Raw genomic sequence first — 26,103 nt, 5'->3', positions numbered from 1 at the left:
TGGCTGTCTCAGCACCTTTTGTGAGGTCAGTGTTTAATGGCATAAATATCAGTGGCAACACTGAAGGAACATATTGCAGTTATTTATAAAATCAGATTATAGTTATTTATATCGAAGTCATTTCCTTTGGGACAGATGACTCACAAGGAGTGTTATTGGGAGGTATTTCAGGCTAACTGGAGAGAAGCTGGAGAATGGGAGGAGAGGTTTCTATATTCTCAGTGGAAACAAAGCACTGCAATGTCAGCTGATGAAATATTCCGAAATAAACACACACCTCTCCCCTTCTCTGTCTTTGAGTCATCTTTGAAGACCTCTGCTCTCGACAAACTTGCTAAGCCCCTGGCTTACATAGGCATTTCATGCAGGCAAGAATAAGGAAATGGGAGTCTACAAAATACCAGTCATTCAGTAAAAGTAACAATATTAACTATTAAGTTAGTTATGTTCCATTAACAAGAAAATTATTTTTTTTATTCTACATTAAGCTTAAATAAATGCACTTCACCAGCCAACTTATGCGCGACTGCTACCTCATTACATCAGCCCACCCTGCTCTCTCCTATATCTTTCTATTTCCTGCTGTTTTCTCCTATTCAGTCCCCTTCTATCTTAAATCCTTATGTCTTATTCCTTTCCTCCTTCATCTGCTTCCATTTCATTCCTTCCTTTCATTCCTCCAAGCAATCTAACCTCCCCCTCTTCTCTGTACCTATTACCACCAACTGCTCTTTGCGTCTTTACCTGGCAGGATGACATCTGGGAAACCCAGTTTGCGTGTGAGTGCTAAGGCCCTGTTGAACACAGCCTGGTTCTCCCGTCTGATCTGCTCCAGCTCACCTCGCAGCAGCTGCAGGGAAATGATGAGGCCTGGGGGCAGTGGCAATGGGGTGGTGGGCACATTTGAGTGTGTTTAAATGGGATGGGTGGTGGGGGCACACAAAAAATGTTGTGGGAAGAAAAATGGAATTAAAAAAAAAAATTATAAAATACAGGGACAGAGAAGGGGGAGGGAGAAGGGTATTTAAAGGACATTAGTCAGAATGTGATGGAAGAGAAGACAGACAGGAGTGGATGGAAAGACATGATGAAAGCCAGAACATAGGGAAGAAGAATTAAGAAAAGAGAAACAAGAAAAAAAACATGGGTCTGGTGGAAATCTGCTGTCATAAATTTGTAAGTTGTGAGTCATAATTAAAATTGTAACACATTTATAAAAACAGGAGTAACAGCAAACTGTGAAAGTCCATCCTAACAGTGCAGTCTATGGCCCCTGCTTCTTAAATGTAAATATTGGGCTGTTTATTTATTTTTTTTAATTGACCATGATATTAATGAATATCCATATTAATTAATTTTAACCAAAAAGCTGTTTTCTCTTCCTTCTGTAAAAAAAAAAACTGTAATAATAAAACTGATGCTCAATAGAGATTTTGGGTTTAGTTTTCACTTTAATCGTCATGAAAACTACATTTATCTCTTTGCTATGGTTGTGGAGGTGAATCTGAAAATCTGAGCATGATACAAGCAAATCTAACGACATAGCTAGATAACAGAGCATAATGATTACACTATTTTACTTTTCAGCTGACAGATGTCTACCAACATCTAATACTGTCATATACAGTATATTTTTACAAACAACATATTTACCATAGTTGGTGCTGGGGGCTGAATACTTGGTGCTGGATTTGCGGATGATGTTCTCATGTACCTGGTACCATTCATTCTCATTGTTACATCTGCATAGAAAGAGAGTTTGATATGGCTGTTAACAACACGCCCATTTGTGGGTCCAGATGGAGGGTTCAGGATTGTGTGCATGGGGACTACATGAACAGCATGTGTCCCAGAGCCGATTTCCTCCTGGAGAAAAGGTAGCAGCAGGGGGAGTTGTTATCAAGCAGCACATTAGCCCAAATGCACAACACACTAAGCAAACCTGACAGCCAGCTCTCTACCAGCCTTTTTCATTACTGTGGGCCCAAAGGCCCCTGGGAAAGGCACGAGGAAACGCACAGACTGGAGCATTATAGGAGTCGACAGTTTGGAGGTAGCTCAGCACTGAATCACTGCTTGCTTTTTAAAAGGAAGAACTCATCACATCAGCAGAGAAATCCAATAAAAATGACAGCTTTCTATTCTAGAAATCTTTATTTCACACTAAGCTGGATGGTGATATTCTATAAGCACTACACAAGCAAAAAATTATATAAGAGTTGAAGATGGCAACATGTGAGTGACTTCTGACCCAGAGCGGATGCTCAAAGGGAGAACATAGCTGCAAGGAGACATTTCATCTGTTGACTGACAAGAAAATATGCTGAGCTTGGTGTTATTTTGCTTTGTCCTCTAACTTTGCTCAATTATCTCTGTGTCATCCCTCTCAGTGTCGTCACCTCCCCCTCTCTGTTTCTCTCCTCCGCTCGGTTGGCCAGAGTACAGGAGTAGCTCTTTGTGGCAAAGCCTAACAGAAGAAGCCAGATTCACAACATGCCAAGTGCCCTATCTCAGGCCTGGGGTGAGCTGCTATTGATTTTCCAGAGGACACTTCATTATCATTCTGATCAAAACACACCATGCATCAACAGTGAAGTCCCAGGTTGTCATGCGCAACATTTTCACAACATTTCTGCATTACTGCATTGAGTACAGAAGAGAGCAACCCCAAAACAACTGGCTAAACCAAGCAAACAGAGAAAAAAAGAAGAACTAAAATAGCTTCAGTGGTATACTCACGTGTAAACTTTAAGTACAAAGTCTTTCTCCTCTTTGAGGTCTGTGATGGTGTGGAAAACATCGCTCATGGCAAGCACAGCACAGCCATAAGGCCGTCGATACTGGACATGAGGCGGACCTTTCTTTGAATCATTGAGCAGCATGCGACCTGGAACCAAAAGCAAATGCAGCGAGAATTAACACTGATAAATCATTAATAAATCTTAATTATAGATAACATGGTTTTATGCTTTGTACTGTATTTACCAGTTCTTATGACATGTGCAACAATATACAAGTCTCTCTTCAGGTCTTTACTACTTAGGTCCTGTGGAAAAGGGAAATTGTTAAATGGTTTGAATAGGAAATTAATTACAGAATATTTGCATTTATGTAAGCACCAAAAATATCTCACCGTGAAGAGAGCACATAGACGATCAGCCTTCTCTGGATTCTTTGGTCCTCCATTTTTGTTCAGTCTCACCATGAACTTCTCACTGCAAAATAAGCCAATTCACAGTTTCTGAGTGTCTGTCAACCACAGAGTGCCCAAGTCAATCTGCTGGACTGTTATGGTGAGTAGACGTGTATGTGTATGTGTGTGTTTGTGTCTTTCTGTTCATGCTCGCATTTGTAGTGTGGGCCCATCAACAGCTGTTGCCCAAGTTTCCTAAACATACCTGATCTGTTTGGCCTCACGAGTGTCATACAGAGAAAAGAAGACGTCTGCATCTTCACTGATGCTATTGTAGGTAAAGCTCTTCAGATTGATGAAGAGGTGGTGTGACACAGGAACACGACAACCGTCGCCGTGGCGCTGTCTTATATTATCACCCTGTGAATGAAGAAGTGATCACTAACATGTCAAACCAGCACTGCAAGCGAGGCAAAGAGCTACTATTCTTTATCTGGACAGTTATTAACCAAAGCAGTGAAGGTACTGTAGCTGGTGAATAATTCATTAACATATGCCTTATAGTGGGTCTCATTCTGTTGCAAACACAAGCTACTTTCAGCAACTTCAGCTGACATGTTCAAACTAGGAAATGAATGCAGCAAAGAATGGTAAAACAAAAAAAATATCTAGTTATCTATTAGGGACCTCAAGATGGGTCTTTTCCTTTCATTTTAACTGCTGTAGCCTGTACCTATAAAATTAATGACTACTGTACGACTGAAAAAACACCTTTCAAGTTTATTTCCATCACACTGGATACGTTAGATACAGTATCATGGAAAATAACTGTATGCAAAGAAAAAATTAAAAGTAAAGCCACTTTTAAGCACCTCTAAATCTAACTGATTAACAAGTTATATCATGTTTGTTTAGAGTTTGCAAAAGATAAAGTGTGCAAACAAGGCACTGAGATTTTATGAGTCTTGTAAGTCCGATTTAGGGGCATTTGTGGGCAGACTTGTAGGGAGAACCATGCTGCATAATGACTGCAATGCAACCCGACTGTGCACCCATACAAATGAAATTCACTGGACAAACTATTCACAGCACCATTTGCGCGCACAATGGGCATATGTGATCCCAGTGGGAATCAGTCCTCTCTCTCTGACAGTGTTGGTGTGAGGTTCTCATGAAGCATTAAAGCAACTCACAGAGCACAAGAATTATTTGCAAACAATAGTGAAAAGTCAAAAGTTGATAACCCTATTGCTTCAGCAGTGACTGACTTCAGGATACTTATTTTGTAAAGTGTTTGGAAAAAAGATGTGAAATGGGAGATAGAGGCAGAGTATGAAAGGTTTGATGATTTCATAGACAAACTACTGAAAAATGACAGTACCTGGTTTGTGCTTTGCTGACCACAGTGTCTGCTGGATACATGCTAGAAAAATGGATTTCAAAGGAAATATGTCAGATCAGTCTAATCAGTCTTTACACATCCCACACAGCTCTGAACTTATTTACATTATAGCAGCTTCAGACACACAATGCCAGAGCGATGCTTCAGTCGATGCCTCAACTCTGACAAAAATTTCACCTACGTATGTTGCAAAGTGGCTACATTACTGTTCCTGCAGCACAAACAGAGGCCCACATGAGGCAAAACGTGAGCATGTGGGAGGGAAGAGGACAAAGCCGGCATTGCCCACACACACACACACACATACACCACTCACTGCTCAGTAACCTAAAAGAACTCCTTTACTCCTATACCTGAAGAGGTGCCAAGGCCTTGTGCCCTGCCAAAGACAAGCTCACTTTCATCGACAGAGTCAGGAGGCTCTTTGGCAAGGAACAGCTACACTGTTGTTTCTGAACAGAGCATTTAGTGCACAAACATACTCCGTGTAAAGCTGAGAAACATGGCAATAGGATAATGGGAGGCTGCAGGGCAGTTGGAGAATGTTTTACATCAGCATATGGAGCTGCAGCTACTGACCAGAAAGGATCTCCCTGCTAGATAACAGTCTCCAGTAGTATTACATTAGATTTCATAACATCTGTGCCGTAATAGAATATTTCTAAAATTAGATCTGCCTTAGTAAGTCTTCTCTCTCTCTCTCTTTCTGCCTGTTTGTGTATAGGTCTGGAGGTCCCACATCACGACAACCAAAATACATTTAGGCCATAATTTATTTATAGAAACGTGTCTCTCATCTGGTTCATGGTTTAAAGCTAGCAAGACTAGTCTATGTAATTTATGTTAAAAAAAATGCATTTGTATGTACTTTCCTATAGCCCCACCTGAGGCTGTCACTTTGCATTAAGTCTGCATTGGTAGCTAACAATCCCACTTGTGAGAGTCACATGCATGCAAGAAAAGGGACACACTCAATATGGCGGTAAGATAAGCATAAAGAATTGGTCACATGAGGCATCGTGCTCTCTCTTGTGAGTCACCTTATGGATGATTTGATAATCGGTACATTCACACATCCCTACACATCCAACAACACATTTCAATATGTAAAACCAGACTGTTCAATGACAAAAAGGCACTCAGTAGGTACAAAAGTCAAAATGCGCAAGTCAGTGAGTCATGGTTACAAATATAGTTTATGCACGCTGCAGAGAAATATTTAACTTACTTTCCTTATCCAGGGCATACACATTCACTTCAGTGTTCATTTTACTGAATAATTCAATGGTCAAGTTAAAAAAGCATGCATTTGTTTGACAAATAATCACAGCCAACATACCAGTTTGTATAGCTCTGACACACTGATCTGATCTGGATCCACCATTTCAAACTCTTTTCTAGGAACAAGGTCCAGGCCCAAATGCCTAGTAAAAGAAGAATAATGAGGATATGGGAAAAAAGGTCAGTAGGGGCAAAAATGATGTTACTGGTAGAGAAATTGTAAACAGTGCTGCACACACGAAATCTTTCTCACCTTCAGTTAATTTTCAAAGCCCAAATAAAAAAGATGCTGTTCAGATTAAACCATTCACTGTGGTGCTACATTTAAGTTAGAAAACAACAAGGTTTACCATCACTTCTAAAGGTCACCAAAAAACCCAAACAGAAATCAAAGACTTAAAAAAAACATTTCCAGTTATGTGCCGCAGGGACTTCCTGGAGTTTTCACTGGTTGCCTAGCAACCAGACAGGGCCAAGAGATAGCAGATTCGTGCATTACATTCAAAACACATTAGGACTTTCACATATATCATTAATATATAATATTTTTTCACAAATGTACAGAAATGAAAATAATGCAAAGATGACAAAGACATTTAATATTAGTACTTTGGATCATTTTAATCCAACAACTCTTCCAAACATCTCTGGTTGTATCTGTCAAAAATCCAGGATCTTGTTGATGAGCAATTAGTGGGTTTTGAATTATTCTCCTCCACTCAGCAGGAGTACATGATATGAACACCCACTAAAGAGTCTGTGCAAATAAAAACTTTACATAATGGCAGTGAATCCATTGTGTTGCCTTGAGCTGCAAGTTGTTGTACAATATCCTATTGTGACCTGCTCAGACTAGCAAGTTACAACAGATATGATCTCTTCAAGTAAAAATTTGCTCTTAGGTCAGCATTTACTGCAGACCTCAACATGTATGACAGTGCATCATGAATTAACTATGCTACTCTTCAGGCTTAACCATTTTTACAGTTTATTCAAGCACTAATGTGGTGAAAAAGTTAAAGCGTGTTTGTGCAATAGTGAATTGAAGCTTGTTTCAAACTACCAAGCTTCTCTGCAGCTAAATTGGATGCCTCACATATTTATTTCTCTTGTGGACAACTGCCACATCTTAGTTGGAGTTTAAAACTGGCAACAGTAAGAAAATGACCTTACAGTTCCTCCAGGGGGTTTGCATTGACTGTAAGGAGCTTCAAATTTACTCATCTGCTAAATGACCGTAAAATTATATCATAGCTATACCATTGCTCACTCACTCTCCTGTGCTGCACATCTGTCCAGTGCAAACAAAAGGTTGTTTTCTTTAGTGGCCAACAAATAGAAACAAGTGTTTGTTGTAAAGTATGCCTTTAATCTACCCAACCCTTCAAACTGTACAAATACATTAATACTCACTCATTGCCCCAGTCAAGTCGTACGGTGATATGTCGCTTGATCTCACGAGTCTGGTCCTGAGCAAGATGGCCCTGGATCAGCTGCCGACGCAGGTCGATCAGCTCATTCATAACATGGCGGAGCTTATGGAACAGATCAACCTTGTGCTTCTGTTGAGGTGCCCAAAAAGGATGAGTTTGGCCGTGGGATCTTAATAAATTCTAGCATTTATATTTCTATATAATCAGATGCAACATCAAAACCACAGGCAAGTACATCAAATGACACTGATCAGCTTGGGTTCCTGGCAATTACACTTTGACATGTACCATTCCCCACAACATTGTTGCAGACAAAAAGCCTCCACCCCACCACCACCACTATGGCAACAGCACTTTTTAATGCCAAGGCTGTGGCCATGTATACAAGAATTCAAAATAACTTTATTTCTCGCAAGACAAATATCTGGATTTAAATTACTCTGTTTTCCAACCATTTGAAAACTAAACCATTCCGTTATTCTGTTGCACTGTGAACGTAACAGCCCACCCTGTATTTTAACTGAGATTTAAGCCCACTGGTTGTGTAAACGAAACAAACAAGAAAAAAAAATCCCTCACAAGTCTACTTAAAACTCATCGCAGTAATGTATTGCATCACCATTTCTTGTAGACCAAGGACAACACTTTTAATTCAAGCATCCTCTGTTCCTCCTAATGGCATGACAAACCCACATTACCACCCAGGTTTGTTTACATAAATGCAACGATTAAGTTTACCACAATGGCCATGCAAGTTTAATGAGGATAAACACTACATGTTCTCAAAGGCTGGAAGCTGCTGAAAACAAAGATTTTTGTCAGGGTTGATGAGCCCTTTCGGACCCCTATTCAGCAGGGCTAATTATGTACATTATAAAAAAAAAATGCACAGCTATGCTTCGGTCATTGCTCCCTGAAGAAATGCCATGAAATCTAATTGGCAAAACTAAGGTGCAATGTATTAGCTTCTAGCCAATGTTCCATTCTAGCATTATGGATGCAACTGTGGCAACACGGCCCATATCACACAGGGGGTGAGCACCAAAACCAGCCCTGTTAAATCAAGGCTTCACATTAGTCAAGCTTCAGAGGAAGTTACATCATCATACCAATGCCTCAGGCTGCTTAGTTGCTTAAAGCATGAGCAGTCCTCAGTGAGAGGTTATGTAAAATCTCACTGCCAGCTCTGCAACATAGCCACTCAGCTCCCAACTCTAAACCCTACCATTCACTCCTGCCGTCCGCCTAGACACATAGCAGAATTAAAGCTGCTTTAGTTTTTCAGTAATCACGTCTTCCTGGCAAATAAAAGCTGGCTGAAGGTGGCGGATGTTAATATGATGCAGAAACTACAAGATCTAGGCCAAAATCAATCAATGGCTGAGTGACACAGCATGAAATCACATACGGCAGGTCTGTAGGCCATTATCTACATCCGACCACCATTTCTGCTTCCGTGTAGATAGTACATGAAAATACAGAATGACAGTCAAAACGATATGCTAAGGGGAGAGAACTAAAGAAACTGTCACTGTATGTTCAGACTGTATTTTGGATGAATCTCTGCTCCTACTGGGAAACTTAGTCATTCCAGGTGTAAAAACATACTCTGGTAAAAGCCTTTTTCACCACAGGAATGCAAATTAAACAACATATAAATTCCTTAATTCCATTGTAAATATTAATAGATGCACCCTAAAATGTATTGCTATATGTTTCATTTTGATAGGTATGAGGCCACTGACCACATAGAGCTGCTTCCAGAGGATGCCCCATTCCTGCAGGGTGGAGGTGGTCTCTGTGATAATAGGGTCCTCCAGAGGTACAACTGTCTCACATAACCTTAAGCAAAGAAATAAAAAATAAATAAGCACAAATGTAAGGTCAATCTCTGAAGCTGTGATATTGTCACAAATAATTCTTCTTCTAAATAAGTTCTAACAAATCACATCAGGATTAGTTAGACTCCACGTTGTGTGTGGAGTTTAGAGAATTTATATACTGTATAGAGAATGCACACTGACATCATCAATGCACAGAATTGTGGGAGTAATTTGCCATTTTGGGAGTACCCACAGCCTGTTTAAATCAGTTCAGCAGTGGGTCTTAATCAGAATTTCTGATGAGTATTTCATCTTAGCATTTTTTCCTGAGTTGTGTACTCAGCTGCAGCAGCAGCTTTGTGAGCACACAGAAAGGAAATTAACCTGCAGATTTTCATCCTCTGGTTCCGTGCTGGTGTGGTGTAGTGAATACGTTGGATGAACACATCACAGAGAACAGTCGACTTCTGCAGAAACTTTTCCAGGTGACGTGGTTTTGGCTGACCATGGTTTGGATATAAAGGATAATTTGGGCTTTATGTGCACATAGGTAAAGATGGCTGCATGTACATGTCAGTTTGATGAACTGGATGATCAGGGAGCAGGTGAGGTGGTACACCTGAGAATTCATGTAGAAAGGGGTTACTGGAAGCAATAAGTGTACGTGATTTTAAATGCAGCAGTACTGATCTGGATTTCACTCCCATGTGCAGTTGGGAACATCTCTTTGCTCCACCAGATTGTGATCATCTATTTTTTTCTGATTACCAGGTGTCCCAGTGTTGTTCTGTCAGACATTCAGAACTGTTTACTTTTTTCATGTTTCAGAGTAGATCTCCCATTAGATTTAGTAAAGATTTTTGTAATACATTCTTGTTCTTGTAATAAATAAATGTACTTCCTGACAGTTTTAATTGATTTCATAGTTTTACTGCTCCTTTTGCTTAAAGGGGCAATAAGCGGAAATTCATCATTTCTATATTGGAGGAATTAAAAAATGGTTATGTGAAGAACTAGGGGTGTAATTTCATCTGGAGTATAGCATGATGTCACACACTGTCTCTCTTTGTTGATCTCCAGCCCTGTGTTTACCAGCCGGTCCAGCCGCGCATTCATGTACATTCATGTGAATCGCCGCCTCCTCCCTTCTGTCAGAGGCCTCGGTCCTCCCTCCTTTTAAAAGGCTCCAGCCATCGAGCAATGGCAGCACATATTTTCAAAGCAAAATGGCAGAGAGCAGATCAAAAACATTGACTAGAAGACGACCAGGAACCGACATTACCTCGAAACAAAACAACAGTTTTTGGCGGATAGAGAAAGGGACATAACCTGAATGATGAACATCGGCCTTGTATTTTCGAAGAGGAAAGCAGTGCGAGAGCTAAAGAAGCTACAATTTGACTCGAAGCTAGCTGTTCTCTTGGACAGTAAGTAACAAGATAGATGTTATAAGTTACTTTGACATGTTGCACAAAATTATGATATAGTCTTGCTCCATGTGTTTGCACTTTTGTTTGCAAACAAGGCGAGTGGGGGGAAGAGGTAGAGGGAGGTGCGGCTCATTATTTGTTTTGGTCTACAGGCAGTGCTTAACAGCAAACCTTGTGGTGAAATGATTTAACTTATTGTCCCTTTAAGCAAGATGTATTAAATTAATTTATGCTGTCTATTTGGACATATTTTACCTTTTTAACTCTCAGAATTTATTATTTATCTAAATTAATCCACACAGATAAACAGAAAATATATTTGATTTTGGAATCAAATTTCAGAACAATAAATGTTAAACTGACATATAAGTTTTCAGTATTATGTTGTAGTTGCAGTTGACAGTTTGTAGACTTGCAAGTTTTAAGCCATTAGTTTGTAAAATGACTGTATGAACATTTAATGCTTGGTAGTTTTTAAATTAATTACAGGTTTAGGAACTTCCACCAAACACGAAATAAACACAACATTTGAAACTGAAACAGGTGGCAATGCATTTAAACCTGAACTTCACTCATTGTTCAGCAGATTGTAACAATTTTACTGATTAATAATTTGTGTTTCTGCGTCATAACAACTCTCCGCCTCTCGTCTGAGCTTGTTGCGGTAAGGATGTTTCTTTTCAGCGTCTTTTAGATATGTTTTTAACACAGTTTACTAATAAGAAACCTGAAAGTGTAGACAAAACATTAGCCAGGTAGCCGCAAAATGGCAGAGAAAGCCGTAGTGATGTAAAAATAAATGTCTTATTTATTCAACTTATTAGTTCTGCACTGAAATTATTTAGCATCATTTTGTTGCACATAACAGCTTTTAATATAGAGAAATTATACTACTGGTTTTGATAATAAGATCCAAGTTCTGTTACCATGGAATACCCTGGAATTACCTAGGATCAGACAGAAGCCTAATTTTGTGATGTGACTCACCTCAAGTTACCCTCTGATTTAGATAACAGTAAAGGATAGGTCCTTTAGTTGTTAAATTTAAATTTAGGCTAGTTACATTTTTCTTGGCTAGCAATGGTTGGTAAGCGCTGTGTAAAAAATTAATGTAGTCTGCTGCTTGAATAAATAAAACTTGTGCATAAGTAACTTAAACTTGCATTTTCTGCATTATCTCTAATGGCTGAAAGGGGGCAAATAATGTGATCAAGGAGAATGCTATGAAAAACATTTACCCTGCCTTTCACATGATCTATTACTGCAGTTGAACTCAGAAACTGGGGTGTTTCTACCACAACACTCCTTCCTGTGTGTCCGCAAGCATAGGGAAAGATAAAAGCAAAGGTTAGACCTCCCATGATGCTTTGCACTTTGGTCGCGAAGCTCTTGCATGTGGTGCAGGGAATTACCTGTGAAAGTGTATAATGTTTTTGGAACAAGGCAAGCATTTCCATCTGTAACACCGTGAGTGCGGGTGATTGTCTGTGGCGAGGATGTTTTGGGAGAACTACACAGATGAAGTAGGTGTGTCACCTCATTAACACCATGAGACAGCAAAGCAGAATTCCCAAAGTGCAGCTCCTGCAGTGAGGAAGCATAACAATGCCTATTTCTAAGTCTACACTTTTAATTGTTTGACTGAAAACTAATATTCCTATGCGGTAGCTTTGTTAGAGGATGGTGGTATAATTTCTATCATGTCCAAAGTCCCAGTCTGCAATTACATCAAGCTGATAAAGAGCTCAGCTGCCTGCTTATGTCATTACCTTAATTCTGATCTGTTGGCAAGCTGTTGTTTTAAGATGATCATAGTGTGTGCATTTGTATGTTTGGTGTAGGTACATGCATGTCAGCAGCAGTCCCTTAAAGATGGTATTGTAACTAATCAGTGGTGATGCAAATTTGAATAGTGGAAGAAAAAAGGATATTTATTCTCTAACATTGAGAAGACGATGTATTTTTTTATATAATGATGTGCTTTTTGAACACCATCTTTATCAAGCCTATAGGAGACAATATATTCTCACATCGTATTCTAATACAACTCAATAAAGATCTGACAGTGGTAGGAGTATTGAGAGAAATTGTTGCACATGTTGTATACAACAGATCTTACTTATTTTAAGCAGCTCCTCTGTCCTACATTATATGATCTGCACTGAAGTGACTTTTAATATTTGAACTGTATGTGTCTTCTTGGTAATAAAAAGAATGTCAGAGATACATAATGTTTCTAATACAGCACTCTGCAAAAGTCTCGAACCACCCATCATTTCTTTTACATATTACTTGGAAAACAGGAAATATAGTTTATTCAAACATTTAAAAAAATGGAAATACAGTATGTCAGGCAAAAAAAGAGTTTGTACAATTCTAGTCAACTTGATAGTCAATATTTGATATGACCACCTTTCTTTTTCTACTCAGGCTCAGTCTGACTCTTTTTAGGCAAACTTACTTGAAATTTCATAAAGTAATCTTAGGGAATAGTTTTCCTGGCTTGTTGAAAGCCATACTAAAACTCATCTTGAGATGTTGGTAGACCTTTTTGCCTTCCTGAAGAATGGCTTCTTGATAGCCAGCCATCCTTGGAAACCCTCTGAAGATATTTTAGTGAACAGTAGATAGATAATCTGAGGGTTAAGATTGATTTCCCAGGGTCAGGACTTGAGACATTTTGTTTCAAACTGTATTTTCTGGATTCGTTCTCCCCTATTGGCTTATTACATGAGTTACTGTTCATCTGTTGTTCAACAATTTGATTGTTGAAACTGTTCAATTTTCTAGGCCTTTTACTCCATGTTTTGTCCAATTTTCCTAAATATTAAGGACAAAGTTGCGTGTTATGAGTAGCAGTGGTTCATCACTTGAGTTAGGTGCCTTTTTTAAGCCTGAATGATTCAGATGTCAGTGTTAAGTGACTTAACAAGTAAACAAGCAAAACACGTTCTCTGAAAATAGTCATGAATAAGGACTGGACTGAAGAGACAATGTCCAAAGAAAAACTCTGAAAGGCCTTCAAAGAGCCAGGAACACTATTGCTTTCAAAGATTACAAGAAAGTTTGGCTGCTAAGATGCAAAATATAAGAAAATTAGGTTTGACTGGAGACCTTTGCAAAGTATTATATGTGAGATTAGTTTTTCCTATACTCTAATTACAATCATGTAGCTGTGTTTAAATGACACTGTTGCATTATGCCATTCACGAAGCAGCAAAAATGTGTATAAAGTCTTCAAAATATCAAACAGATATTGATTTCTTTGGAAAGAATTAAATTCTTAACAAGTAAAGGTACTCTATAACACTTTACTGTAATTCTAATTATGCCATAAAGAAGTCCATATCACTGCTTGGACTACTCTAGTATTATCAGTGATTTTAAAGAAACTGCTTTTCATTACCCCGAACTGCTTGAAATGTGTCAGTGTTTTATTCTCTATTTCACCTAGTATGGCAAAAATTATATTTTTATAAAGATGAGTATTGGCCATTTTAACTAAATACAGAATTTTAAACCAAGCCATGAACATGCACAGATAACAGTTTATATTAGTGATGCTGAAACCACCCTGATAAATTCGATCTGAGTATTTGATATTACATCACAAATTTATAATAAAGCCTTAAAAAAAGGTTCAATATAAATTAAAGCAAAAATAGAGGGGAAAAAAACCTTTTGCATATGATGATATAGCTATGCATTCAATTTCCTTCAGTCTGTCTTATTTGTATTTAATAAGGGTCTAATACAGAAAATATCACTTTTTCCTGCACTTAAGAGAATATGCTTGGGTTGTTGAAATGACTAAAAGCTCAGAAAGTCAGACATAACACAAGCATTTCACTTTATTTGGGGGCATATCGTCAGTTATTAGAGAATAAGTCTGAAAATTGGTAATTTAGTGAGATGTTCAGATTTGAAAAGTCTCTTAATTCAGAGTGAGCGCTCGCAGAAGAATCATTCAGATTCCCCTTTTTCTCCACCTACCATTTCACCTCTACCAGCTGAGGTTCAACCCCATTTTTTCTTGAGATTGTGCCTAAGTTCAGTATAAAAAGTCTATGGCTCAAAAGAAATGTGGGTTGTGTCCACGAAACACTTGCTAAATCTTCTCTGCCACTACCAAACAATTTACTCTGCTATTAACTTTTGCCTGTTGCCTTTATTGGATTGGATCAAGGCCGGCTTTACGCAGGGGCAAGAGGGGGCAGTGCCCCCTCAAACAAACATTCTGCCCCCTCAATCAAATGCGCCGAAATGGGCAAATCTCTCCAAACACTCTCTCCCCTCTGTACTGAACTCTGTGTGTCGGAGCTTCACAGGATCCATTGTACTGTCTTCAACAAGTCCTTCCCACCACCACAGAAAACAACCAATCAGTGTTTAGTATGCAAATGAGTTGACATACAGCCTGATCTTGCGGTGTCATATTTCTCCCCCTCGTAGAGAGAGCGGCTGCTGAGCTCCAGCGGTAAAACTTATAGAGTAAAGCTCTGTTAAATGTGTTGTAGCGATACTGAATAAATACTTATAATAACAGACGTATTTATTGCATCTATTCTGTCAACTGGGGTTTGTTTCTGTTCTATTTAAACGTGTCTACGCCTGTTAGTAGGAGCAGTGATCAATCACGCACGGGCCATAGATGTGACTGCCTCCTCGGTACAATACAGACTGAGGGAAAACGAGCTGCGCATATGAGACCCCTCAAGCTCCGCCCAGCCTTTAGTTCAGCATGCTAGTTTGAAGAAAAAAATAACAGAAAGTTTCACTCTACATTCCCGCTGCTTTCAGCAGTTCAGCTCAGAGCTTCATGTATGCCTCAGCTTAAACAGACGACAATGTGCATTTCCGATCTTGGAGAGTTGTAGTTAGAAAAAAAAAAAACTCCGGCCACAAAACCCACTTTGGAAAGTTTCATTCAGTCCTCCTGCATGATGCATCCATTTTTTAGAGCTTTTAAAAAAGGTAGTGCTGATTCTTTAATCATTATGGTCTATATACAGACAGAAACAAACACACAGATAGTTGAGTTTATTGTTATTAGTTTCAAATTTATTCAAAATGCTTAGACATCTAATGGCTGTCCAATAGGGCAATTGTTATTTCGTTGGTTGTTAAAGCTTTGATAATGGATCATTCTTTTCTTTTTTCTTACTTCATTTTGTTATTGATATTTTCTGTTCCCCCCCTGAGGGATTGCCACCTTATTGTGGTCAGGGGGTTTGCGTGCCTCAGTGACTCTAAGAGCTATACCAGCAGGAGCTTTGGTTTCAGGTGGGACACCCAAGCTGGACAGGTCTTAGAGTAGAGGCCTGACAAAGTGCAATCCATTTCTTTGAAGTTGGACTCCACTAACAGCACAGTTCCGTTAAAGAAACACTTAAAAAACAACAACAAGAAAATGCTGAAGTATGTACTCATAGTGGCCCCTTCAAATTTATGCCTGCCCCCTCATGTATGCATTCCTAGAACCGGCCCTGGATTGGATGATTAAATTCTGGTTCCATCAAACCATTGTTCTTCTTTTTTCTTCTTCAAATGTATCTACAGTTGAACCTGCACCATTCCTGCTGCTACTTTTTCATAATTACATTTCAAATTTATAACTGGCCCCTGAAAATATTAGTCAGTCCTTTTGCAGCATTCTCTTCATTTACAGACATCAGTTATTTTCATCTTTAGTTAGAACTGAAGCATTAAAATAGTTTTTTGCATTACTTATGATAGCACATATCCTTGAAGAAACCACTTTATCATGCAACTTACCCTCTATTTGTCACTGTAGATTTCTTCAAGTGGACATAGCTGATTGGGAAAATACCCTGTGGATGATAAAAGGAGCAGAGATGTTACTGAGAGTGACAGAATTACATTAATTTTCATGCAGCACATGACCAAAATGTACAGAGAAGCTAAATGCTTGTGTTATAGACTAAGTTAATGCATGCTGAGCGCTGCAACAGTGAAGAAATCATAAAATATTACATTTCTGTTGGTGACACATAACATGCTGAAAGACTGCAAGTTCACAATTCCTTTGAAAGTGTGTTTTTACATTTTTGCTATGTGCTTATATTTTCTCTGCAAAGGAAACACAATAAAGCTTCAAATCTGCAAAAACTGCAGAATGAGGAGGAATGGTGTTCCAAGGGAAAGGTATGATAGTGTGAGTGGAGCCGGCTGCCACCCTTGCAGTCAATCTTTCTTATTCTAATCTGCCAGATGTGAAGAATTGGCCGAAGTGAGCACAGCTAATTCTCTCAGCACAGAGAGAATACGGAGGCGAATGAGTGTGGGCAGAGTACATAACAAAATGAAGGGGTGTTGGTAGGAACTGTAAATAGCTGATGAGTGTAGAGGACAGCATGTAGCCACCTACATTTACCAGGACTTGACAGTTTTTGTGCTTTCTTTAAAACATCCCAGCAGCATCACACAATAGTTCAGCTGCAAACATAGCAGATTTACAACACTGACAAAAAAATTTTTTTTTCTACTAATATACACCATGTCTTAAATTTTAAATATTTGTATTTCAAATTTGTACGATGACTTGTCAAACTGCTTTAATACTGTTATCTCTCATAAGCTTAATTTATTGTATGGTAGTTTATTTTGGATGTAGATAATGAATAACATCAGGAAAGCAATACTGATGTTTCAGTTTGTGATGGTTGTGCTTTATTCCTCTTATTGAGCATTGTGCAGAGGTGTTGCTGCATCCATCCTGCAACAGTCAGAGAAGAAAAACTTTGCAGCTTGGAAGAAAGTTCTTTTTTAAATAGATTGGTATAATGGCCACTTTTAATTTGTAATAATGTTTGCACTATTTACTGACTGAAAGAATATTTAAAAACAAACAGTGTTGGGATGTGATAGAAATGCATCACAATAACATATAAAATATGCCTAAATCAGCCTTTGCAGTATGTATGACTGAAACTCTGCTGATATGAATCATAATTCTTTCAAAAGATATTCTGTAATTTTCTGATTTAATAGTCATGGTGACGAGAGGTGTCCAACATGTTGATCCAACTTATCCTGTGTGTATTCGGCTTGTTTGAAATGTATTTACTGTGATGGTCATAGCATCAGTTTGCATCATATGTCTTATCTTTCTACCAAGGTAATCATTCAGATCAAAGTAATATTGATTTGCCATTGTCCTGCTCTCCATGAGGGTAAATTGGCTCAAACCAAACCACAGAAGTGGTCCCAACAGCAAAATAGAGCCACCAAATTCCCTTGCTGTCATGAGGTTTTTATTTATTTTTGTTTTATTTACACAGCATACATGTATTTCTGCTGTTCTCTTATATTTTGTTAATTATATTTGATCACTGTTAATAATTAAAAAATACAAAGAACTGTTACGTGCAATTCATTACGTGTGGTCACATACACATACAGGGAACCTAAAAGAAATAAGAAGATTTTTCAATAGGCGAGGTAAAAGAAAACATAAAATAGGTACCAACATAGTTTAACTAACCAGAGTTCCTACCAGGGACACATCACTGTGGTGACCTACAATATATAGTAAAAAGCTGTTGTGCAGCGGAGAAATGTTCCATCTAAAATATGATTATCATTGTAAAATGTGTATTTTAACCAAAATATTCCGTTTTTTTTTTTCTAGTTTTGTCACCTAAACCTGACCAACTAACATCACAAAACTAAAAACATATCATAATATATGAAATTTAGAGCACTGACTTGAAGCTAACTCCTTCATCAACCCTCCAACCCCCAAATGCTCTCATTAAAAGTCCATTCTTAATATCATACTTCAACACAATGAGATTCAAAAAGCTTAAAAAATACATGAAATTTAGGTCAGGAAACTTCTATTTTTGTCAAATCAAAGCTTTGTTTAATAAATTAATCAGCCATTCCGGCCTTTATTGTTGAGACAAAGTTATTTCTGTGTTGTACATCTCTCACATCACATTATCATTCACAAAAATCCACCAGTCTTTGATAAAAACTAATCAGGAAATCTTAAAGGCAGCCAGTTTTATAAAGTGAAACAACAACACTTTTTCTTAGTAATAAAATCCAAATTGTACTTACTAGTTAATTAGAAATTTATTGTAATAAAACACTGTGTTTTTGTAATACATACAGAAGTACAACACCAATTTGTTAAAAAAAAAATTTAATAAAAAGTATTGAAATTGTAAACCTGAGTTTTATTTTTTCTGTGAAGTATAATTTCAAGACAGAAACTGCCATTTTGTAAAGATCAACAGTAATTTGTGTTATTTGGTAATTACCTTGATAGAAGGCTTCTTGGTGGAAAAGCCTCTGTACCAACCTGAGGAAAAACAGCAAAGAACACATGAGAAAATCTTATCAGCTCAATGAGAGAAATATACAAGCAGGTGAATTGGTCTAATTATTTCAAAGATAGAGACAATAAACAAGATGTGTCTAGTTTAAACCGGAGTGCAAATGATCTTTTAAAATAACATTGTTTTATCACAACAGCTTAAATGTAATATTTCTCTAAATGTGTGAAACATTTATTAGCTTTCCTTTATTATCCTTTATTAGCTGTGACTAGCCTAGCTTGCTTCAGGTCTGTCTGTGGGAAAGTCACAGTGACTTTCACAATAATTTAAATAAATTTTCCTGACCTGTTGACCGTCAAACCACATCATATTAAGAGTTAGTATGGCTTTTCCATAAACAGTTATAATGAGTTAATACTGTTAGAATAGACCTGTGGCAGCAGTTAGCAGTTAACAGTAAGCAGCCAACATTTAGCTAGGCTACGTTACTGGACTGGTCTCTGTTGAATTTTGGGGCTTTCCAGAGACTACTTAGTGTTTTAAAACAGAAATGTTTATATTAGAGTTAAGACTAATATTGGTACTACTGAGTTGTTGGCAGATGTTTCAGACAGCAAATGGTTTTCTTTGTATTTCGATGTTATCGAGTGTAAGTCCCTCTTCTACACAAATAATTGAAGACAACAGGACTCAAAGCTGCAAAAGCTACAAAAAATTCCCTTTGTAATCAAATTAGTAATTTAAGTGTTTGGATCATGTCTGTTAAAAATGTGGTTACAAAAATTGTAGCTGTATTAAATGGTATTTTTGACTTTGTAATTACATTGAAAGCAAATTTAAATTATCTCAAACACACACAGGTGTATATTTTGCTTTCAACAAAAAGCTTTTTTTTTTTTGTTTGTTTTTTAACTTCAGCAGTTGATGTATTGTAAGTGGTTTCTGATGTTTGTCACATTTATTTTTAATAAATATTGTACACAAACTCAAGGTATACTCCAAATTCTGGGGAAAAAAAGATACCAGGAAGGAAACTGTGTTCCTAGTTGGTCGACCTACACATACAGTTTAACCAATTAAGGCCCGGCCCATGAAAAAATGGTAAGAAAAGTTCCCATTTTTTTAATACAAGGTCCTTATTTGGCCCTTTAACTAAATGTAACAAAAGATTAACGTTTTTTTTTTTTTTGGGGGGGGGGGGTATCTACCATTTATTACCATGTGATAAAAATATTATAATTTGGTTTTCTGCTTCTGGGTATCTATTAGGGGACAGAAGACAAGTATCACATTGTGTACAACAGGATTTTGAGCAAAGTTTAAAGCATACATTGAAGCAAAATTTCTCAGAAACTGAACGTAACAAATATGTTATGTCGGGCTCTTATGGGTTAACTTGCATTGGTTCTGGAACTTTAACTGGTTTTACCTTCACTCTTCTCCAGAATCTGTACAGTTTCCCCAATTTCCAGGACCAGCGCCTGACATATTGATGACCGGAAGTTGCAGATCACTGTACAGAAAAAGATAAAAGGAAAAGACAGGCATAAGACAAAATTGATGAAAATAGTTTTATGATTGGTTACTGTCAACATAAACTATTGCACATTAAGATTTATGTTTGGTTTCATCTTTTTGAACTCTGAAAGGTGGATCCCTCCACACAGTGTCTTTACACAGTGTTTTTTGAGGCTATAATAGGGCAATTTAATAAGCTGTTTTAATGCAAACATCTAAGCACAGTATCACTCTGGAACCACTGCTTAGTGAACTGTAAACAAGCTCCCACCCTGAAGTGGGAAGTCACTGTAATAAGCAATTAATTCTTAAGCGACCTAATTTTGTGCAGTGTTAAGTTAATTGAACTATCTCCCAAAATAGAGCCAACCCAAACTTCAAATAATAAAAGTAATATGGCTTTAACGCTGATTAATCAGTATGTATTAACATAAATCTTCATGACAGTTGCTCTTGCAGCATCATTCATTCTTTGACCGAACACAGACACATTGTGACTCAAGCACTAATGACATGATTACTCTTTAGAGGGTAGATAATACTGTAATAGCCTTGACAACTACCCTGCTTTTGAGTCTGTCTTTATCTGTGCAGTACTGCAGGTCAGAAACATGAGCCATGCAGCCAACTGTACAGAAGTCTCAGTTAAATTAGATTATGTAAAAAATATGGTGCTCTGCTGATGATTTTAAAAACCTACAAATTGTGGCCCTTCAAGGAGAGTTTGGTGTGAATCATTATGCTAATGAACTAGTCAGGGGACCTAGTGAGGGGGAGGAAGAGAGGGAGGGGCTTAAGCTGAGCTACATTGCTTGTTTGAGGGTAGTGAGTGCTGCTCAGTTCCTGTGCTTGGGTAACTATGGAAACAGATCATCCACAAACTGGAGGGCCTTTTTCACTGTAACTGCAGCAGGGACCTGGCTATTTTAGAATGGCAAGTTTATGGATGCTACATAGCAATTGAGTTCAAATGGGTGGTAAAATAAGAGAGACGGGCAATCTTAAAGAGCATTCTTGTCACCTTTTTGCAAATAAGAACTACTTAACAAGGGTTAAGTAGTTCTTATTTGAGAGTACTATTCTTTAATGGCCTGTTTTTCATTTGAATTGCAAAACCTCCATTCACATTATTTGAACACTCAGAAAGGCACATCAGAAGGGCACATCAGAAAAAGATTAAATCATGTTTGGAGGAGCTGGGCACAGCACATGGACTCCTTTTTTCTTAGTCCTTCCTCCGATATTCTCCAGGCTGTGCAAGCAAATAGTCACACACTTATTTCATTGGGCCTGCAGAAAATTTGCATATTCTCAAAACAAAACCAACAAAAATTAATTTTCAGACTTTAACATGTTGAACGTAGGATGTTGGAAGGCCTGATGGGACAGGGAGCTGAAAATGTTGGCAAAAGCGAATATTTCTGCAAAGCAACAGCATATCAGTCCAGACTGTTTCTCTCTTTGGTTAAATTCATGATCCACATGGTGTCCAATGGCTTATATTGCATAACTGTCCGAGTATCAAGCATCACAGTTTCAAATGAGCATCGGAGTCCATAAACCAGAGATAAAATGCTGCTCAATTCCAGAGCGATTCAAGCAACCTGAGTGGAATTAATAACCATCTTCATCTGTGCCTTTCACTGCTCTTCACCAGTGGTGCTGCCACCCATGTTGTGTAAGAAAAAAATTTAATTTAACCACAGCAGCAATGTCATGTGGGAACAGACTGTGTGTGCGTGTGTGTGTGTGTGTGTGTGTGTGTGTGTGTGTGTTTGGTTTGGTTTTTTTTTGGGGGGGGGGTTGTGAAAAGGGGCCATCTTTGCAATGATGGGAAGAATTTAGAAGAAAAAAATTGGGGAATTATAGGAGCATTAAAGTTGTGTGTAAGGCAAAATGTTTGTCAGAAATAAGACAGTCAGATGCATCAGGTTTGTTAAGAAAGTGTCCAATTTTGCACCAGAATACGTGTCAACATATACAGTCAACCCAGTAAAGTATTTCACTCAGTGTGTCAGTCTGTTGTTCTTCAGTTTCACTTTTTAATTGCTTCCCTCTCTTAACCTGCACTTTGTTTCTTTTAATCAAGCTTGTTTAAAGAAAGAATTTTAACATAGGTTAGTCTCTACTTTATGGATAAAATATATTTTTCTTCTGTTCAATTTAGATATCAGCCACTTGCATTGTTATTATATACTGGCATGATCTAAAAAATGTATTAAACTACGTAGTTCAAAATGTAGCATGATCTTTCTTCAGAATCAGAGACTGACACACACATTATCTGTGAAACAATGGCCCCAGGAGGGGTTAGTCTGCAGAGAATGGGGGCATGCCATCAAAACCTCCATAGTGAATATAATTATTGACATTAATAGTACCACTGTACTGAAAATAAATCCTCCAAAAGGAAGTGTGCTCATCTAAATATATTGCACTATGTTTGTACTTTCATTTTAGTTCCAGTCTCGGTCATAACTAGCACAAATAAAACTGAATTGCTCAAAGAGTTTATCTTTACATCAATAAAGTGTGACTTTGTAGACCAAAAGGGTCCATTTTTCCTAGCTTGAATAGTTCTGTCCCAGATCTAGCTAAGTTAAGTTGGTCCTTGGGTGTTCACCCTCTAAGTCACAGTTCACTAAGGCCTGAATGCACACTCATTTATTGGGACAGATTACTGAACCGAAGCCTTGCTAACCAAGAGATTTCTGCCACAGAGAAGCATTCTGATATATCTTACTACAAATCACTGTCCCAGAAATCTATGCATGTCCGTCCACTGCAGGGTTGTGTGTAACAGCAAGAAGGTGACCTTATCAAGTACAGAAAAAGAAGGAAAAAGGAAAAAAATACAATGTACACAATTCACTCATATGCTACAACACCTGCTGATATGCAAGTTGGTTCAATAGATGATCATTTTTCTAATCCTATTTTCAGCTGAACATTTTTATTCTTTTAAAACCAAGTTTGATGCTAGAGTCATCAGCTTAAGAAGTAATTAAGCAAAGGAAGAAGTGAGAAAATGCTTCCTTTCAAGGAGATGTTATAGCTTAGCTCCTATTGGGTTAGGTACATTTATAAAAAGTACTTTTAGCTAAATGTAATTCAAGTATGAAATGTAAGAGTATTCACCATGATACTAGCCACAATGTTACTATTATAATGGGTTTGGATTCACTCTAATTCTGCATCAATATATCTATTGTTTTCTTTTTTTGTTTGTTCGTTTGTTTTTTTTGTTTTTTGTTTTTTTCTTTTGTAGATGTTTAAGATTGAGCTAAAGACTTGCTCTTCTATTCAGTCTATAGTAATGCATCATATTCTACAAAATCATCTTATGTTTGTAGTGTTTCCTCAGAGCCACACATCCCTACCACGTCAGCTTTTTATGAGCTCAGAAAGCACCACTGGTTCCAGCTTTGTGACAGCGTTTTGCCAGATAATCCCAATGAGATTTAAATTGTTTATTCAGATGAGTAAGGACAATTATCTCAGTCCATAATGGAACAATTAATCCATCCGTTTACCACAAATATTCACACACAAATGTAAAACATGTTAAAATATGCTGTTTTCATAAGAAAGGAAAGGTGTGAAAAACTGTAATCTTAAGAGTAGCTATTAACTACAATGTGCAGGCAAATGTAGTGGTGTGAAAAATGCAGTATTAGCCTTTGAGATGCACTGGACTAGAACCATGAATTTGCATGAAATGTAGACAAATTCTTAATTCTAATAAGTGCAGTTCTTGAGTTTAAAAATGTTTGTAATATTCAACCACTGAGTTGAGATATTTGTTTGATTGTCTCATGTGCTGCTGCTGAGGCATCCATGTGGCCACAGATGAAGCCATCTGATTCATTCCCCTCTCTCATGTGGGCAGGTACTAACTTACAGTCAGAGCTCTCTCCAGTCCAAGTGTGAAGAAGAATTGCTGCTTTTATGGATGAACCCATAAGTGACTCATTTGCAAATAAGACAACGAAAAAAATTAAAAAAATAAAAACGAGAAAGAAAAAATAAAAAACTCAAGAGAAATTAATTGAATCTGTCATTACTTTTTTGATAAACAGTTATCTAGAACTCAACTGGCAATTCTGGTCTTTGCACACCGTTTTCTCATTTTTAGGTTTGGGAATTTTTGGACACAAATATTTAGGTGACAAACAAAGAAAAACATTACTAGATTTATTGGTGACTATTACAATTATTGTTCATTTTAGTGGACCTGTGCAGCTCTCCTGTAGACTCAATCCAGGCCTACTGCGACTTTACAAATTAATTTGCAAACATTGATAAAGCCAACAAAAAACGGCAATCAGTGATTCTAAGAGAGTCATAAATGCCCCATGAGGTGCTTTTCTGCATTTCACTTTAGACTTAACTTATTCAGATAGCCCATGAGAAAAAGAAAGGCCTGGCTGCTGACAGACCACAGCTCTGTTTATTATGAGTGTAGTGTATTATGTGTCAGATGCAATTTAGATGCCATGATAAAATAGGAAAGATGATACGAAAATGTGCAAAACGGTGCCAGTGATACCATGGATGAGGCAGGAGAAGAACTGATAAAAGGGTATAGGCAATGCAATACCAAGAAAAGTAACAAGTCACCGGTGTGGGATTCTTCTACAGGAACGCTAAAGAAATAGTGAACCTAGCATGTCAACACATTATTTGAGGCGAAGAGGTTAATTCACTAGTGATTTGGACTGCTTTCACAAAGTACAGTATGTACTGTACTGCGAATCGGCTCTCCTTCCCCGCATTTCAGCACCGTGGACAGCGTCATCTCCACATTTCAGAACCATGGAGAGCGCCAGGTCACTCCTCACAGACTGATGCGGAGGCTGCACCGAACTGTTGCTTCCCCACACGGACCGACCTCCTCTTCAGCCTCCTGCTCGTTTAAAAGCCAAATATATTTGCGTTTGGGGAAAAAAAAAAGAACTGCAGTGATTCTGTGATGGACCGGTGGTCATATAAACGACCAAATGCGATGCGATTACCACACAGCCACCAGAAGTGGCGATTATATGGTGGACTGCCAGTCTGCGGTCTTTATAAAACGACCATGACGAATTTAATGCCTCCAAATAAAGTGTACGTATGTGGGCGTGTGCATTGTGGGGGAATATCACGTGCGAGTCAGTTTGAGTAGCTCTGCAAGTATAACAAACTGTAGAGCATCTGGACATGACTCATTCCCCTAATGAAAACCTGTAGTGTAATCATACGCTCTACACACACTTTTCGGCAAAAGTGAGGTTCAGCAGTCAATTTGTAACGGCCATGTGGTATCTTTTGAAGACATATTTGTCTCCTGTTGTTACTGAGCTTCCTATAGCTCACTTTAAAATCTTATTTTTTCCATTAAATTCTCATTTGTTAGAAAAAATTGGAACTTTTCTCCCTTTCTCCCCTTTCTCTTTAAGTCAAAGAGCACACATATGCAGAACATTAATGGATACAGAGCAGTCCTTGTGGCAGCAACCGCAGCAGGTTTTTTTTTTTTTTTTTTTTTTTTTTACTTGTCTACAGGTACACTCCAGCTTTACTCTAGCCTACACCTGTTGGAAGGACGCAGTCACGATGCCCCCTCGTGGTTTCAACACGCATCGCTTTCCACCCCTTCTCCCCCCTTTAGATACCCTCAAAACAAAAAGAAAGGACTAAAATGCCAGATTGACGCATTCTTTTCCCTCTCTATCTCTCTCTTGTTAACAAAACCACAAAAGGAGTAGGAGCGTTATTTAACGCCCCGCCTGAGG

The 26,103-nt window shown here is 38.0% G+C and overlaps 1 protein-coding gene across 3 annotated transcripts in view; it reads right to left on the bottom strand.

The window, feature by feature from the left end:
• Positions 1 to 26,103, bottom strand: part of LOC121651630 (dedicator of cytokinesis protein 3-like) — a 52,222-nt gene that overhangs the window by 25,664 nt on the left and 455 nt on the right. For all 3 annotated transcript variants that reach the window (XM_042003966.1, XM_042003967.1, XM_042003968.1), the window contains exons 2-14: positions 20,238 to 20,321; positions 18,791 to 18,831; positions 16,278 to 16,333; positions 8,995 to 9,091; positions 7,230 to 7,378; positions 5,875 to 5,959; positions 4,515 to 4,556; positions 3,399 to 3,553; positions 3,134 to 3,215; positions 2,986 to 3,046; positions 2,740 to 2,887; positions 1,654 to 1,742; positions 745 to 870 (exon numbers count right to left, since the gene is read on the bottom strand). In XM_042003966.1, coding sequence (XP_041859900.1) covers positions 745 to 870; positions 1,654 to 1,742; positions 2,740 to 2,887; positions 2,986 to 3,046; positions 3,134 to 3,215; positions 3,399 to 3,553; positions 4,515 to 4,556; positions 5,875 to 5,959; positions 7,230 to 7,378; positions 8,995 to 9,091; positions 16,278 to 16,333; positions 18,791 to 18,831; positions 20,238 to 20,321 — 1,215 coding nt within the window. The remainder of the gene's footprint in view (positions 1 to 744; positions 871 to 1,653; positions 1,743 to 2,739; positions 2,888 to 2,985; positions 3,047 to 3,133; positions 3,216 to 3,398; positions 3,554 to 4,514; positions 4,557 to 5,874; positions 5,960 to 7,229; positions 7,379 to 8,994; positions 9,092 to 16,277; positions 16,334 to 18,790; positions 18,832 to 20,237; positions 20,322 to 26,103) is intronic.

The sequence above is a fragment of the Melanotaenia boesemani genome, chromosome 13, assembly GCF_017639745.1.
Source record: "Melanotaenia boesemani isolate fMelBoe1 chromosome 13, fMelBoe1.pri, whole genome shotgun sequence".
NCBI lineage: Eukaryota > Metazoa > Chordata > Actinopteri > Atheriniformes > Melanotaeniidae > Melanotaenia > Melanotaenia boesemani.
This window is presented reverse-complemented; position numbering and strand designations above follow the sequence as displayed.